The sequence below is a fragment of the Oncorhynchus masou genome, chromosome 9 (genome assembly GCF_036934945.1).
Source record: "Oncorhynchus masou masou isolate Uvic2021 chromosome 9, UVic_Omas_1.1, whole genome shotgun sequence".
NCBI lineage: Eukaryota > Metazoa > Chordata > Actinopteri > Salmoniformes > Salmonidae > Oncorhynchus > Oncorhynchus masou.
This window is the reverse complement of record NC_088220.1, coordinates 54,722,142-54,739,650: the sequence shown is the minus strand read 5'-3', so window position 1 is coordinate 54,739,650 and position 17,509 is coordinate 54,722,142. Positions and strand designations below refer to the sequence as shown.

At 41.8% G+C, this 17,509-nt stretch overlaps 2 protein-coding genes across 3 annotated transcripts; one reads left to right on the top strand and one right to left on the bottom strand.

Moving 5' to 3' along the window:
* Positions 1–3,355: 3,355 nt before the first annotated feature.
* pnkp (polynucleotide kinase 3'-phosphatase) lies at positions 3,356–9,409 on the top strand. Of its 2 annotated transcripts, XM_064974477.1 has the most exons (18): positions 3,356–3,463; positions 3,775–3,898; positions 4,379–4,425; positions 4,546–4,833; positions 5,023–5,289; positions 5,556–5,635; positions 5,778–5,835; positions 5,973–6,080; positions 6,214–6,285; positions 6,699–6,747; positions 6,921–6,991; positions 7,306–7,398; positions 7,530–7,626; positions 7,716–7,777; positions 7,857–7,966; positions 8,166–8,253; positions 8,527–8,594; positions 8,909–9,409. In XM_064974477.1, exons 2-18 carry the CDS (start codon positions 3,775–3,777, stop codon positions 9,027–9,029), a joined length of 1,803 nt encoding a protein of 600 aa, XP_064830549.1. In that variant the 5' UTR covers positions 3,356–3,463; the 3' UTR covers positions 9,030–9,409. The 2 variants fall into 2 exon arrangements, with proteins under 2 accessions (XP_064830549.1, XP_064830548.1); XM_064974476.1 differs by lacking the exon at positions 3,356–3,463 and having other exon boundaries at positions 3,470–3,898.
* A 24-nt stretch (positions 9,410–9,433) lies between these two features.
* Positions 9,434–14,577, bottom strand: LOC135545024 (complement factor B-like). Its single transcript, XM_064972684.1, has 8 exons — positions 14,505–14,577; positions 11,671–11,772; positions 11,294–11,447; positions 11,001–11,073; positions 10,400–10,500; positions 9,998–10,131; positions 9,814–9,863; positions 9,434–9,673 (listed from the first exon to the last, which is right to left on the bottom strand). The coding sequence occupies exons 1-8, from the start codon at positions 14,575–14,577 to the stop codon at positions 9,602–9,604; spliced, it is 759 nt and encodes a 252-aa protein (XP_064828756.1). The 3' UTR covers positions 9,434–9,601.
* Positions 14,578–17,509: the final 2,932 nt, after the last annotated feature.

Here is a 17,509-nt window from a genome sequence, read left to right as displayed (position 1 = left end):
AACTCAAATTAGGGCTTGAATTCAATTTAAAGTTCAAGAGTTCAGTATATGGCTCACATCATCACCATTATCCCCAAAAACCTAGACCCACTCCAATTTGCATACCTGCCCAACAGATCCACAGATGACGCAGTCTCTATTGCACTCCACACTGCCCTTTCCCACCTGGACAAAAGGAACACCTACTGTATGTGAGAATGCTATTCATTGACTACAGCTCGGCGTTCAACACCATAGTGCCCTCAAAGCTCATAACTAAGCTAAGAACCCTGGGACTAAACACCTCCCTCTGCAACTGGATCCTGTGCCACCCCAGGTGGTAAGGGTGGACTACGGAAAAATAAGGACTGAGCACGCCCCCATTCTCATCGACGGGGTTGTAGTGGTGCAGGTTGAGATCTTCAAGTTCTTTGGTGTCCACATCACCAAAAAAACTAACATGGTCCAAGCACAACAAGAAAGTCGTGAAAAGGGCACAACAAAACCTATTCCCCTTCAGGAGACTGAAAAGATTTGGCATGAGTCCTCAGATCCTCAAAAGGTTCTACAGCTGCACCATCGAGAGCATCCTGACTGGCTGCATTACTGTCTGGTATGGCAACTGCTCGGCCTCTGACCGCAAGGCGCTACAGAGGGAACAGAGGGTACAGCCCAGTACATCACTGGGGCCAAGCTTTCTGCCATCCAGGACCTCTATACCAGGCGGTGTCAGAGGAAGGACCTAAAAATTGTCAAAGACCCCAGCCACCTTAGTCATAGACTGTTCTCTCTGCTACCGCACGGCAAGCGGTACCGGAGCACCAAGTCTAGGTCCAAGAGGCTTCTAAACAGCTTCTAAACCCAAGCCATAAGACTACTGAACATCTAATCAAATGGCTACCCAGACTATTTGCATTGCCCCTCCCCCCTTTTACACTGCTACTACTCCATTATTATCTATGCATAATTCACTTTTATAACCCTACCTACATGTATATATTACCTCAATTACCTTGACTAACTGGTGCCGCCGCACATTAACTCTGTACCGGTACCCCCTGTATATAGCCTCGCTATTGTTATTTTACTGCTGCTCTGTAATTATTTGTAACTTTTATTTTTTTAGGTATTTTTCTTAAAACGATATTGTTGGTAAAGGGCTTGTAAGTATGCCTTTCACTGCAAGGTCTACACCTGTTGTATTCGGTGTATGTAACAAATAACATTTTATTTGATTTTAATGGCACCACTCACTCCGCCATGCTGTCCCACCCCCCAGAAGGGTTGCCTAAAAAAAGTTGCCCTACAAGCGAGAATGTTGAATTTAATTATATTTATACTTAGCTTACCAGTTGTTCGTGCTGTTTGTCCTTTTGACGAAAGGAAGTGGAGATAAAATGTCCGCAGAAGCATGCCTTATTTACTTTGAATAACTACTAAAATAGTGATTGTAGTGATTTGCCTAAAATAGTGATTTGCCTCATGATGTGCCAACCCTTGCACAATTAATCTGTGCTTCAGCTGCAGGTAGCCTAGAGAAGCCTATGCGCTCTGATCCCTTCTGGCCAGGGGAAACGAAGCAGTAAAGTCATGTATTTATAGCCTAAAATAGGCCTGTATTTGTTTTAAGAGAATGTGAATGTGATCAAACTTTGGGTGGCTAGGCTACCTACACCTTATCAATCCAAAATTATTGACTGTAATTAATCAATCATCACAATAGTGATGACATACTGTGTGAGTAACTTTTTAATTACAGATGCACCGGCCTACAAGATGCAACACTGCATAAAGAAAACTCAGCCCTGTTAGTTCTATTGTCCAATCAGTTGTTGTCTATTTAAATTATATGACCTGATTAGAAAAAATATGGTCCCATCACAGCCTATATAAAACAGTTTTACAGCTGATGTATTACTTTGTCATACCCTCCAACTAGTTTTACCTGGTTAGGTTAGCCCATTGGTTCTCCTCGGGGCCTTCACATATTTAATAATTTTGGGTTAGTTGACAAATGTAATAGATCAAAAACAATTACCCGGCTGGGGGTCCACAACGAGAGGTTTGAGAACCACTGGGTTAGCCTATCCCCCAACACATCTTGGACCTGTGGTGCTACCACTGAAATCACACAATGTTACAAATGAAGAAACATATCCTATAAATATGCTCTACTATTTCAAGGAGGATGAGGATTATACGTCTATAGCCGTAGCTCCATCCATTTGAACAAGAAATAGTTGTGTTTGTTTCCCAAACCAAGACCCAATCTGTGAGTTAATTTGACCATTGGAAAAAGAGCTACTGTGTAAATACTGCAATGCGGGTTGGATTGAATTGAGCCCTTAATCTTAAATTTCAATGTGATGCTTGCACTTTTCTTCCCAACACAATCGAGCTCGACACCTTTAGTCCTAAACCCGGAATAAATTACCTCAGGTTCGTTCAGCAATCCCTATGGGGAAATTGAATGGGGAAAGAATAGCGTTTTTGAATAAATGCTGAAAATAAGGTCTGAGGTTAACACAGGTTTAGGAGATCTTATAAAAATTGTCCTATGAGATAATAGCAGTCAATTAACATGACCTTAACGAATTATGAGCCTTTGTGCTTTTTTTTTTTTTTTTACAACATACATTCTTGAAAATTCACAAAAAGTGACATTAGCTGATGATTATCTCATAGAACAAAACGTATAATATCTAAGGCTGTATTTCCCACAGAATGTATTTTAGGAGTTTATACAAAACCCCTAAAAAAATGGCATTTAATTTTCTCCAGACCATGGCAGAGTTAGTGCCTAGAGAAATAGTAATGGTGTCTTTCTGTAACACAAAACCGAAAATGTTAAAAGTATGAAACATGGAGATATGGCCTTGTGGGAACACTAACACTATTAAGGAGTGTAGTAATTTAACCTTTTGTTTTTTTAATATAATTTATTGCTGATGTGAAAGATAACTTCCTTATGTTCCAAAACCGTACAGCAAGCGATGCATTTTACCATTCAGAACGAGTGTCGGGGATCTTAACAAAACACCCCCGCCCAGAAGATACTATGTCAATATGTGCTAAAGCATTCCCGACCAGAAGATTATATGTCAATATACAGTTAGCGTCTATGAATGAGGTAAACCTCGGCGAGTCAGATGTCTATTTTGACAAACCGTTTATTCGACAGGCAGGGTATTCTAATAGCCCTTCTGAGACTGACTCCACCAGTGTGAACAGTCCTATTGAGGAAAACGAATAGTTAACTGTAGGGTAAGATGACAAAACACGCTGAAAGACAAGCCCAGACTAGGGTCGGAATCAAATATGAGATGGATGTTTCTAAACGAAAGTGTTTTTGTGACGGACCAATGAAAGTTGGAACGTGCTACCTTTAAAGCGTTCCGCCTATTTCTCGGTATTTCTCGGCGATCCGCCTATTTCTCGATATTCCATTCCTCCTCTTGTCTGGTTGTGATTGTCAACTGAAAACGTTGAGTACACTTTTGAATGACGGATGTGGATGTGTTCACCATGCAAAGCGTGGCCTTGGCTTTTATAACCATAGATTATTTAGAAGAGAATAATCATCTTACTCATACATGGCTAGCCAGTAGCTAGCTTTTTAACTTAGCTATAATCGTTCAACACTTCGTAAAGTTACGTTTAGAATTGCTGCTCGGTTCTTGACTTAAGAAACACTTGACATGCCTAATTAATGTTACACCCATTTTAAACCGATATGTTATGGACACCTTACGTTATTTGTTTTTCCCTACATCCTACTGTCTCTTGTCTTTGCAGATGCAGCAGTGCACATTAGTCAGTGCATCCGGCGCTCGTGTCCCACTAGCCGATGGCCGAGCCGTGATCCTAGGTCGTGGTCCAGAGACTGGAGTTATTGACAAGAAGTGCTCCCGACACCAGGGTAAGAGGACTAGCTAGCTAACGTTAGATACGTACCAATGACCATGTTCTAATTATTTATCTTACCTCCCAAAGTGTGCACTTGTTCACTTCCCTTCATGGATTTAAAAATAAATTAATGGAAACTCCCTCTTGCCCAATGCGTACGCCAGTTCAATGCGTGAAGAGTAAGCTTCTGGACGCAGGAGAGATTGTTGGGATGCTGCTTTTTAATTTTTTTAATTTTTAATTTATTTAACCAGGCAAGTCAGTTAAGAACTAATTCTTATTTTCAATGACGGCCTAGGAACAGTGGGTTAACTGCCTGTTCAGGGGCAGAACAACAGATTTGTACCTTGTCAGCTTGGGGGTTTGAACTTACAACCTTCCAGTTACTAGTCCAACACTCTAACCACTAGGCTACCCTGCGGTGTCCGGTGGGATTACTCCAGCCAGCTATCTAAACTGCACAACTATCTAAAATGTGTCATATTCCTTCTAGTGAAGCTGGTGGCCTGTTATGCAGACAAGGAGGTACTTGTAACACAGGTATGAAATTATTACATTATGCCTGTTGTTGAGGCCAACTCTCTCTTATCTTAGTTTTACACTCAACACTACTGCTTAAACTGTCTGTAACTGCTGTCAAAGTATAGTTTTCCTTTTCAGCTTGGCCCCAACCCCTCATCCTTGGGCAGTGAGAGTCTTGGTAGAGGCCAGTCTGGCCGACTGACCCATGACCGCACCCTCTACCTGGTTAACCAGAGCCACCCCTTCAGAGTGCAGTTCTCTGCTTCCAACGAAACCTCCTCATCCTCTGCCCAGAAGGGGAAGGTTGTAGAAAGTTTGAAAGCATTGGATAAGACAAAAGGAGGAAAGAACGACAGAGGGAGGGAGGTTCAAAGCACAGTTCCCAAACGCAGCATCCAAGACTTTTTTGCTTCCTCTCCCAAGAAGGTATGAGAACACGTTCATCTTAACTGAGAAAATGTCATGCATTTGAATTTGTCTCGCAATATTTAGAGTAACCGAAAGGACCTAACGTATCACTTCAACTGTTCAAAATACACCATGTTTTCTTAATGCCAACCTCCAATATAAGTGAAGTTTAGTTTGACCATGGTTGCATTTTTGTTTTTCACTCAGGCATCCAAGAGGCCACACAGTTCTGAGGAGCACCCGCAGGAGAAGCGTAGGAGGACTACAGGCTCCGACAGTGGGGGCGAGGACGAGGCTGAGAAGCTTGCTGAGGAGAAGCTCCGACAGCTCCAGGAGATGTCAGAGAGTGCTTCAGTGGCTAGCAGAGACTGTGTCCAGCAGCAGGCATCAGTCTCAGCCTGTTCTCGAAGCCACTGGCAGCAGATTGGAAACCTCATGCTCTACACTGCTGTTGGCGTCACTGGAAGCACCAAGGTAAGAGCTAACTAGGTCATTCTGTAAAACTCAATATTTGATTTAAGCCAATTAGTCTGTGTGTTGTTTGAATGAGATGCTGAATATAATTTTACTTTGGCCATCCAAGGATGAAAACATTTTAGGCCTACATTTGAGCTCTTTGGACATATTGTTTCCACCATCAATCTAATTGTCTCCAAGTTCGCTTTCAACCCAAGCAGTACAAACACAATTACTTTTAGTAACATCACTTTAAGGCCGACCCATCTTTCTTTCTGGCCCAGATTGCTGGATTCGACATTGACGGGTGTATCATCACCACCAATTCTGGCAAAGTGTTTCCCACCAGCCCAGATGACTGGAGGTCAGTCAGTCTGCTGTTCTGTCAAGTTGCGGCTCTGTGTCTAGCCTCCTCTCGCTTTGCTTGCTCTCTCCTCATCCCTCTTCCTCATCTCTTGACTTGAGTCATTTCCTTGCCTTTATTTGTTCTCTTATCTCCTTTACAGGATTCTCTTTCCCGAGATCCAACCCAAACTGGCCAGCTTATTAAGGAAAGGCTACAAGGTAGAAGCCAACATATACATGTATTGTCAAGCATGGACACGGCAAAGCTGCTCTACGAGAAATATTTCTTATCCATCCTTTTAATGGTAATATGTGGCTAGATGAATAGCTAACCATGTCTCTGTTGCCCCTCCCAGGTTGTGTTTTTCACCAATCAGATGGGTATATCTAGGGGGAAACTGAAGCCTGAGGATTTCAAGTCTAAAGTGGAGACCATTCTGAAGACATTACAGCTCCCCATACAGGTTAGTCAAGAAACATTTAAACACAAAAATGGCGCTTGAAAGCAGATTCACTATTGTATCTATGTGTTTGTCAGTGTTTTATTGTGTGTAATTCAGATGTGGACACCTTTAACTGTGTTCGTGTGTGTCTCAGGTCTTTGTGGCGTCTGGTCCTGGGATCTACAGGAAGCCAGTGATGGGGATGTGGGAGCACCTGTGTGAGAAGGTGAGACCATAAGGCACGCATCATATCAGACATTGTGAATAGGGCTTACATGTAGACGATGATTGTGTCCTACAAACCACCTCAACACAGGTGTGTCGCAAAAGGTTCACAAAGCCAGCTCCATTTAGCATTGTCTAGTTGTTTTCATCCACTTGGACCACATTACCCTGGTGAGTCATGACATGGACCAGTCACTGCTTCAACATTTACATTACATTTAAGTAATTTAGCAGACACTCTTATCCAGAGCAACTTACAGTAGTGAGTGTTTATATTTTCATACTTCAGCAAGGGCATGGTGCGGGAAATAAATAGAATGGGAATAGAAATTTGTCCATCTAGAAATGTATTTTTCCCTGCTCCCAACCCCCCCGAAACAACAAACATGGTCCAACATGTGTTTCCTCTCTCAGGATAATGGCGGCGTGGCTGTAGACAAAAGCCAGAGTCTCTATGTGGGAGGTGAGTCAACAACAACAGAACAACCCATAGCAACATAACGTCTTCCTCTTACTTAGCCTATTCTTATCCTGACTCTTGTAAGTGATGTGCTGCTTATGGTCACGTTTGATGAACACGTGTACTCGCCCTCCAGCAGCTGAGAGCCTGAGACCTTTCTCTCTCCTCTGCCACAGATGCAGCAGGACGGCCTGTTAACTGGGCTCCTGGCAAGAAGAAGAAGGACTTCTCCTGCAGTGACCGACTGGTGAGAGCACCTGCACTAAACTCTAGACCAGTCGGTTCACTTGTCGACCAGTCTGTCCTGACCTCTAGTTCCAGCACATCTTCAAACACAAACAACAAAGTGTCCCAAATAGTGGGCTGAAACGAGGAATTTCAATATATGAGAACTCAGTAGAGACAAATCAGCAGAGAAGAATGTTCTGTGTCTACTGACTGTGTGAAAGGTTCATTCTTGTTATGGTGTAGATACAGTTTATGACCAGGTATTGTACCTGCAGGCATTACATATCTTAATAATGCCTGACACTGATTTTTCTCTCTCTCCCTCTCGACTAGTTTGCCCTGAACCTTGGACTGCAGTTCCACACTCCAGAGGAGTTCTTCCTGGGCTGGAAGACCGCCCCCTTCAGTCTTCCTCCATTTGACCCTGTGAGTAACCGGGTGGATATCTGTGGTATTCTGTCTGCACAGAATATGTATGTGAAGCTTTTGAAGCTTCTGTATGTATGTGTGTGCACTTGCACATCTGACTGTGTGTCTCTCTCTCTCTCTCTCTCCAGAGGAAATGTGACTCTAACGCCCGTCTATATGACCCGCCCAGTGCCTGCCTCACCTCCACCAAGCAGGAAGTAATCATTGCCGTGGGTTTCCCTGCTTGTAAGTGGATGTGCATTCCTTATTTTTCTGCCATCCTCCCTCTCTCTTTACTGACGACCCTCTCCCTTCTTTCTTTCTTTTTTATCCAGCCGGGAAATCAACCTTTTTCCACACACACATCGTCCCCAAAGGTTACGTGTACGTGAACCGGGTGAGTGGATAAGTGTGCTGTTGGCTCTCTTAACATCCATATATATATATATGCCCTGACCCTGACCTGTGTTTGTCAGGATACCCTGGGCTCGTGGCAGAGCTGTGTTTCGGCCTGTGAGCGGGCACTGAAGGAGGGGCGCAGCGTGGCGGTGGATAACACCAACCCAGACCCTGAGTCTCGCAAACGGTACCCGTCTCTGTGCTCCTACTAGTGTGTGGACCTACTAGTGTGTGGAACACTTTTGCTTTGCAGTTCATGAACAACCTAAACCACTTACATAACAGAGAGTGGTAAATCTGCTACATGCATGAACCAAACCAGAGATATTTGATTGAGTGTGTTCGTAGGGAATAACATGTACCTTCTATACGTTGTCCCCCTCCAGGTATGTTGACGTCAGCCAGAGTTTGGGCGTGTCCTGTCGGTGCTTCAACTTCACTGCCTCCCTGGAGCAGGCCAAGCACAACAACAGAGTAGGTCTCCTCTCTCCCTCTACTGAACTGTATATACCAGACTACACATGATTAATTCTTCAGCAGTTCAGAGTAGAGGGTGACATGAACTTGCGACCTGATCGTACACATAGAATAGCCCAACCTGGGACTTAAACGACAACCATCTGGTTCAATGTCCACTTCTTAAACCTTATAATGTACAGGCCATGGGATACACCCAGTTCAATATAGGCTCTGAGGTACTGCCCTGATGCATAGTGTTCATTATTGGGCTCTTCTTGTGCTGTACAGTTCCGTGAGATGGCTCCCTCCACCACCAAGCACCTCAAAGTCAATGACATGATCTTCCACAGTTACAAGTAAGTTACATTGGATATTATATCAAAGGACTTCACAGCATCACATTCTCAACGTAGGGATTCACTGGCCTCTACAATGGGTTGAAAAGATCAGAGCGCACTAATATAACATATGTCTTTATGGCTGTGTTTACAGAGCCAGCCTAATTCTGATCTTTTGGCAAAAGATCTGATCTGATTGATCTTTTTCCACTAATTGGTCTTTTGGCCAGAATTGGGTTGCCTGTATAAACGCAGCATATATGTATGTCGTGTAAAATAAATGCATGTCTGAATGTATTTTCCCACTCTGAACAGACTTTCTCTCCACACAGGAAGAAGTTTGTGGCGCCCAGTCTCTCGGAAGGCTTTTCAGAAATCCTGCAAATTCATTTTGTCCCAACCTTTACAGACAGCCAATCAGAGGCCCTCTTCAGGCAGTTCTCTGAAGGCTGATTGGGTGGCTGGTATTTCAACCTAAGATTCATCAGATTGTTATTGGAAAATAATCTGGCAGTCTTACCAGTCCAACATTTTTCTATGCTATGGCTGTATGTAGACAAACTATTTAGTTACCTGCTGCTAATCAACAAATCATTGCTATTACGCTACATACATTTTGAAGGTGCAGATGTTTTAACTAAATGTAACCACAGCAGACAGCACACATCAGTATTTTTGTTTGATTGGCTTGAGTTTCATATTTTCGTATCATGTTTTCTGGTCAGATATAACAGTACTTGTTTCCAGAAAGCCTAAAAAGTAAAAAAAAAACACAAAAAAACATGAGCAATGTTTTATTAATTGTATATTTTAATAAATTGCTATTAATTTAATTTGTTTTACAATGAATCCTATTCTGTAAAGTAGGGAAATTGAATGCATTTTTTCTGCTAGTATGCCACCGTAAAGCAATATTTTCATGACAATCCTAGTTGAAACTCAGCCGTCCACATGGGTAGAAACTCCAACTCCTTCCCCAGGTGCTTTTTTTCCCCCATGGCACTAATGTGGAAGTCTCTTGCATATCAGGTGGGGGGCCTGTCACTTCTGTCTTGGGCTTCGCATACATTCTTGGTGTCACAGCTCACTACTCCAGCCTGCATGGAAGATCGAATAGAACCGTACAAAAAGTAGACTTAGCTTTGCCTAATGGAACAAAACACCAGATACCGGTAGATTGTTATTGTTCTGTATGCTTATCATGGAGAAGATTTAGTGGAAGGGGGGAGTTCCTCACTTGAAAATACCGCAGTCTGTTAAGAAGGAACAACGCGCCTTCAGAGTCACCTGTTGGGAAAAGTTGGATCATATCATGCAGAAGAATAATATAAAGGTTTATCATATTATTTGCATATTAATGTATGTATGTGTTCCGAGTTGTGTAATCTGACTTCCCATGCTGTATATTCCTACAAACTTACCTTTGCACGATACAGCATCTATATGTTTGGCAGATCCGCCCGAACAGAGAAACCTGTCTGGCACGTATTCATTCAAAGTTGCATTGTGAGGACTTAGAAGTGTGTTCACAGCCTGTTTAACACAGTCAGGCCTCCTGCAGATAGGAACATCAAACAATGGTGCTGCTAATTAACACTCCACCCTTCACAAACATGCACATCAATTAGACATTTACAGGCATACAGTACATGAAGACAAACAAAACTTATTCACACTGTACATTTGTACCACTGTTCACTCTTCATATACAAATAGTGGTAAAGGTAGAGCCAACACTAGAGATTACACTGTAGAAGGCCTGTTAGATTTGACCTATGACCTTTGTGAATGTGTGTTTGGTTGTAGAGCACTGCAAACCTTACTCCCTGTATGAATGTATTTGCTTGCGTTTCGCATCCTTGACTGTAGACCCATTGTTGATGAAGTAGGCTCCGGTCTCCTCCAGGCATAGCAGGGGTTCTCTCTGCAGACACACACATTAACCAGTTATCATACACTCGGCAGTTTATTTATTCAACCACTCACATCAACGAGCTGTTTCGCCCACAGGACTGCCGCTGACTGGATGTTTTTGGTTTGGTACTGGAAAGATCACCCCGCGCTCAAAGTTGCTTAGGTCACTATGCCCATTCTAACGTTCAATCAAACAGTAACTGAATGCCTCAATGCCAGTCTGCCTGCTTTATATAGCAAGCAACGGCCATGTCACTCACTGTCTGAGCGATCCATTTTCATGAACGGGGGTGGTGGGTGTATTTACTAGACATAGAACTTGAGTCAAGCCTAGACATGAAATGATTCATGGGTGGATGACACCTGTCATGTCCAGCAGTACTCTTGATTGTTTTCGCTCTATCAGGAACGAGTTCAACTTGGATAACTCGTTGAGTCTGGCTTGTCAAGCTAAAAAAAGTTCTTGCACTCCGTCTACTTGTTGAGGAGGAGGAGGAGCAGTCATCTTACCGTGTTGTTCACAGAGTTGGGACTCATCTTCATGGCTCGGCTGGCGGGCTTGGTACACGTCAAGAAGATGGGCCTGTAGAGAACACATACCAGATAAACACAGGGAGGTACAAGAAGTCATGTAGTTAGACAAGAATAGAGTGCACTAAAGTACTCATGCTAATATTGTAACAGTGCGTAACAATGTCATTGCTGGTGAATGATTTGGCCAAGTAGATGGAACTGTGGTGGTTTGGAATGAGAGCAATTCATAAGGGAATTATGTCATGAGCTAGTGTTGCTGCTCAACCCACCTTGCTGTCCATGACAGCTTGATCGTTTCAACCTTAACCAGAGCAATGTCGTAGTCATAGAAGTCTTTCACGTTCTTGTCACTGAGTCCATCAATGTTGTACTGTGGGTGCGGGGTTACAGACAACACCTTCGCCAACACCTTTCCTTCATAACCTGGGGGACATTGGCATGAGTATGATACTTATTAGTAAGCATTACTTAGGGAGGAAAGGCAGAATACACATCACATTTTTAATAATCTGAATAATCAGTCGTCTCTTATCTATAATCTGTGTTCTAGATTGGTATTTCTAATTGGGCAGACACATTGCCAAATGACCCATAAACATTTTGAGGTCAATGCAGAGACCAATGTGCAATTAGGTAGGGTACTGACCATGCTTCACAGTCACTTTCTCTTGGTCCACTTTCCCCTCAAATCTGATGGCAGAAAAGCAGTGTGCTGCGGTCAGGATCCAGTTCTGGGTCACGATGGAGCCTTGTCAGGTCTCAGACTTAGCGCCAGTCTGACCCTGAGAGAATAGGGTTAAATGGAGGATTTCATTTTACTGTAGATTCGTTGGTACTGTATTTAGGTATGTCTTTGATAGTGTTTATTGTTTACAGTCTTCCATGTTATGATAAATAAGGCTTACAGTGGTGACGTTCACGTGCCACGGCCTGGTATAGGCTTTCTTGGTGGATCCAAACACGTGGTCACACTTTGTGTCATCACTATTACATTTTTGACTTCATTCTACTTGGTTTAGCCATTCTACTGCTAAATATACCACGTAAAAAGACTTTAAAACAGATGTATTTTTTTTATGATAAAGTGCACTTGTCACTGAAATACAGACACATTACTTAAATACAGTCACATTACTTAAATACAGTCACGTTGATATTTTAAGTAGAAATTGTGCACCAATATTGCATTTTAAAAGCCTGTTATATTAAATAAAGTGCCCTTTAATATAGATCACATCGGAAATTCAATAAATCCAATTTTTTTAATAAATAAAGATTTCCTAATGTGCCAAAATTCTGTCCCTCATGAATCATTTACGTCGGTCCCTCATTTTAAGGTCAACCCTGTGACGTGAACTGAACTCTTGTTTTTATATGGTGAAAGCTTCCTTTTAAAAATGTTTTTTTTTTTCAAAAGAAACATTGAACATCTAATAGTCAAATCAGGTGAGCAGGTGAGCTGGTTCTGCTCTTTTTGGACATTTTCTGGTGTTTAGTGTCAGAAAACTGAGTGGATTGAGCATAACAGGTCTACCCTGTTATCCATAGACAGACATGCTAGAAATCGTTAAATTGCCACTCCCTGCTGCTCACAACAAGCTCCCTTTCCCCCTGTCACAAGGGGATTCATGACTGATTTAAGATTAAATCCTCAACCCTGTTACGGTCAACACTGTTACTTTATTTGGCACATAACAGGTCCTTACTATTGTCGTTTTCTCATTTAACATCTTCAGATGGGAAAGCTTGTTTTTTATGAAGTTGAACATGTGCTTTTTATGACAAAATGTATAAAATAGGTGAAATCAAAAGTTTTTTTGACCAAGTTACACTTCTCTAAAGGCACCTAGTTGGAGGAACAACTCACACACATTACTGAAATACCAACGTACATATGACTGAAATACAGACATGACTGAAATACAGACACATGACTGAAATATAGACATACAGTACTAGGTAAAAGTTTGGACACACCTATTCATTCAAGGGTTTTCTTATTTTTTTTCAAAAGAAACATTGAACATCTAATAGTCAAATCATGTAAAAGCAGGTGAGCTGGTTCTGCTCTTTTTGGACATTTTCTGGTGTTTAGTGTCAGAAAACTGAGTGGATTGAGCATAACAGGTCTACCCTGTTATCCATAGACAGACATGCTAGAAATCGTTAAATTGCCACTCCCTGCTGCTCACAACAAGCTCCCTTTCCCCATGTAACAAGGGGATTCATGACTGATTTAAGATTAAATCATCCACCCTGTTACGGTCAACCCTGTTACAGTCAACACTGTTACTTTATTTGGCACTTTTAACAGGTCCTTACTTTGACATTTTCTCCTTTGACATCTTCAGATGGGAAAACTTGTTTTTTTATGAAGTTGAACATGTGCTCTTTATGACTAAATATTTTTTTTAAATAGGTGAAATCAAACATTTTTTGACCAAGTTACACTTCTTCAAAGACACCGAGTCGATGGAATGACCCACACACATTACTGAAATACAGACACGTGACTGAAATACAGTGGGGCAAAAAAGTATTTAGTCAGCCACCAATTGTGCAAGTTCTCCCACTTAAAAAGATGAGAGAGGCCTGTAATTTTCAGCATAGGTACACTTCAACTATGACAGACAAAATGAGGAAAAAAAAAATCCAGAAAAATCACATTATAGGATTTTTAATGAATTTATTTGCAAATTATGGTGGAAAATAAGTATTTGGTCAATAACAAAAGTTGATCTCAATACTTTGTTATATACCCTTTGTTGGCAATGACAGAGGTCAAACGTTTTCTGTAAGTCTTCACAAGGTTTTCACACACTGTTGCTGGTATTTTGGCCCATTCCTCCATGCAGATCTCCTCTAGAGCAGTGATGTTTTGGGGCTGTTGCTGGGCAACACGGACTTTCAACTCCCTCCAATGATTTTCTATGGGGTTGAGATCTGGAGACTGGCCAGGCCACTCCAGGACCTTGAAATGCTTCTTACGAAGCCACTCCTTTGTTGCCCGGGCGGTGTGTTTGGGATCATTGTCATGCTGAAAGACCCAGCCACGTTTCATCTTCAATGCCCTTGCTAATGGAAGGAGGTTTTCACTCAAAATCTCACGATACATGACCCCATTCATTCTTTCCTTTACACGGATCAGTCGTCCTGGTCCCTTTGCAGAAAAACAGCCCCAAAGCATGATGTTTTCACCCCCATGCTTCACAGTAGGTATGGTGTTCTTTGGATGCAACTCAGCATTCTTTGTCCTCCAAACACGACGAGTTGAGTTTTTACCAAAAAGTCATATTTTGGTTTCATCAGACCATATGATATTCTCCCAATTTTCTTCTGGATCATCCAAATGCTCTCTAGCAAACTTCAGACGGGCCTGGACATGTACTGGCTTAAGCAGGGGGACACATCTGGCACTGTAGGATTTGAGTCCCTGGCTGCGTAGTGTGTTACTGATGGTAGGCTTTGTAACTTTGGTACCAGCTCTCTGCAGGTCATTCACTAGGTCCCCCCGTGTGGTTCTGGGATTTTTGCTCACCGTTCTTGTGATCATTTTGACCCCACGGGGTGAGATCTTGCATGGAGCCCCAGATCGAGGGAGATTATCAGTGGTCTTGTATGTCTTCCATTTCCTAACAATTGCTCCCACAGTTGATTTTTTCAAACCAAGCTGCTTACCTATTGCAGATTCAGTCTTCCCAGTCTGGTGCAGGTCTACAATTTTGTTTCTGGTGTCCCTTGACAGCTCTTTGGTCTTGGCCATAGTGGAGTTTGGAATGTGACTGTTTGAGGTTGTGGACAGGTGTCTTTTATACTGATAACAAGTTCAAACAGGTGCCATTAAAAGAGGTAACTGGTGGAGGACAGAGGAGCCTCTTAAAGAAGAAGTTACAGGTCTGTGAGAGCCAGATATCTTGCTTGTTTGTTGGTGACCAAATACTTATTTTCCACCATAATTTGCATATAAATTCATTAAAAATCCTACAATGTGATTTTCTGGATTTTTTTTTCTAATTTTGTCTGTCATAGTTGAAGTGTACCTATGATGAAAATTACAGGCCTCTCTCATCTTTTTAAGTGGGAGAACTTGCACAATTGGTGGCTGACTAAATACTTTTTTACATCTACTCATTCAAGGGTTTTTTTACATTGTAGAATAATAGTGAAGACTTCAAAAATATGAAATAACACATGGAATCATGTATTAACCAAAAAAGTGTTAAACAAATCAAAACATATTTTATATCAGATATTCTTTAAAGTAGACACCCTTTGCCTTGATGACAGCTTTGCACACTCTTGGAATTCTCTCAACCAGCTTCATGAGGTAATCACCTGGAATGCATTTCAATTAACAGGTGAGCCTTGTTATAAGTTCATTTGTGGAATTGTTTTCCTTCTTAATGCGTTCGAGCCAATCAGTTGTGTTGTGACAAGGTATTTTATTTTATTTCACTAGGCAAGTCAGTTAAGAACAAATTGTTATTTACAATGATGGCCTACCAAAAGGCCTCCTGCAGGGATGGGGGCTGGGATAAAAATAAATACATATATATATATATACAGTTGAAGTCGGAAGTTTACATTCACTTTAGCCAAATACATTTAAACTCAGTTTTTCCACAATTCCTGACATTTAATCCTAGTAAAAATTCCCTATTTTAGGTCAGTTAGGATCACCACTACATTTTGGGTAGCCTTTCACAAGCTTCCCACAATAGGTTGGGTGAATTTTGGCCCATTCCACCTGACAGAGCTGGTGTAACTGAGTCAGGTTTGTAGGCCTCCTTGCTCGCACACGCTTTTTCAATTCTGCCCACAAATTTTCTACAGGATTGAGGTCAGGGCTTTGTGATGGCCACTCCAATACCTTGACTTTGTTTTGTTGTCCTTGAGCCATTTTGCCACAACTTTGGAAGTATGCTTGGGATCATTGTCCATTTGGAAGACCCATTTGCGACCAAGCTTTAACATCCTGACTGATGTCTTGAGATGTTGCTTCAATATATCCATGTACTTTTCCTCCCTCATGATGCCATCTATTTTGTGAAGTTCACCAGTCCTTCCTGCAGCAAAGCACCCCCACAACATGATTCTACCACCCCCGTGCTTCACGGTTGGGATGGTGTTCGTCGGTTTGCAAGCCTCCCCCTTTTTCCTCCAAACATAATGATGGTCATTATGGCCAAACAGTTCTATTTTTGTTTCATCAGACCAGAGGACATTTCTCCAAAAAGTACAATCTTGTCCCCATGTGCAGTTGCAAACCGTAGTCTGGCTTTTTTAAAGGCGGTTTTAGAGCAGTGGCTTCTTCCTTGCTGAAATTTCAGGTTATCCATATAGGACTCATTTTACTGTGGATATAAATGATTTTGTACCTGTTTCCTCCAGCATCTTCACAAGGTCCTTTACTGTTGTTCTGGGATTGATTTGCACTTTTTGCATCAAAGTATGTTCATTTCTAGGAGACAAAATGCGCCTCCTTCCTGTGCGATATGACAGCTGTGTGGTCCCATGGTGTTTATACTTGTGTACTATTGTTTGTACAGATGAACGTGGTACCTCCAGGCGTTTGGATATTGCTCCCAAGGATGAACCATACTTTTGGAAGTCTACAATTCTTTTTCTGAGGTCTTGGCTGATTTCTTTAGATTTTCCCATGATGTCAAGCAAAGAGGCACTGAGTTTGAAGGTAGGCCTTGAAATACATCCACAGGTAGACCTCCAATGGACTCAAATTATGTAAATTATCAGAAGCTTCTAAAGCCATGGCATAATTTTCTGGAATTTTCCAAGTCGTTTAAAGGCACAGCCAACTTAGTGTATGTACAATTTTGACCCACTGGAATTGTGATACAGTGAATTATAAGTGAAATAATCTGTCTGTAAGCTATTGTTGGAAAAATGACTTGTGTCATGCACGAAGTAGATGTCCTAACCGACCTGCCAAAACTATAGTTTGTTAACAAGACATTTGTGGAGTGGTTGAAAAACCAGTTTAATGACTCCAACCCAAGTGTTTGTAAACTTCCAACTTCAACTGTATATATAAATATAGTACAAAACACACATCACGACAAAATAAATGCAACACTACATAAAGAGAGACCTAAGACAACAACATGAACTGTTCAGCAACACATGACAACACAGCATGGTAGCAACACAAAATGACAACAACATGGTAGCAATACAACATGGTAGCAGCACAAAACATGGTACAAACATTATTGGGCACAGCCAACAGCACAAAGGGCAAGAGGGTAGAGACAACAATACATCACGCAAAGCAGTCACAAATGTCAGTAAGAGTGTCCAAGACTGAGTCTTTGAATGAAGAGATTTACATAAAACTGTCCAGTTTCAGTGTTTGTGAGACATAGAGTAGCTGCAGCGAACTGAAAAGAGGAGCAACCCAGGGATGTGTGTGCTTTATGGGACCTTTAACATAATGTGACTGGCAGACTGGTAGTGGTGGTATACAG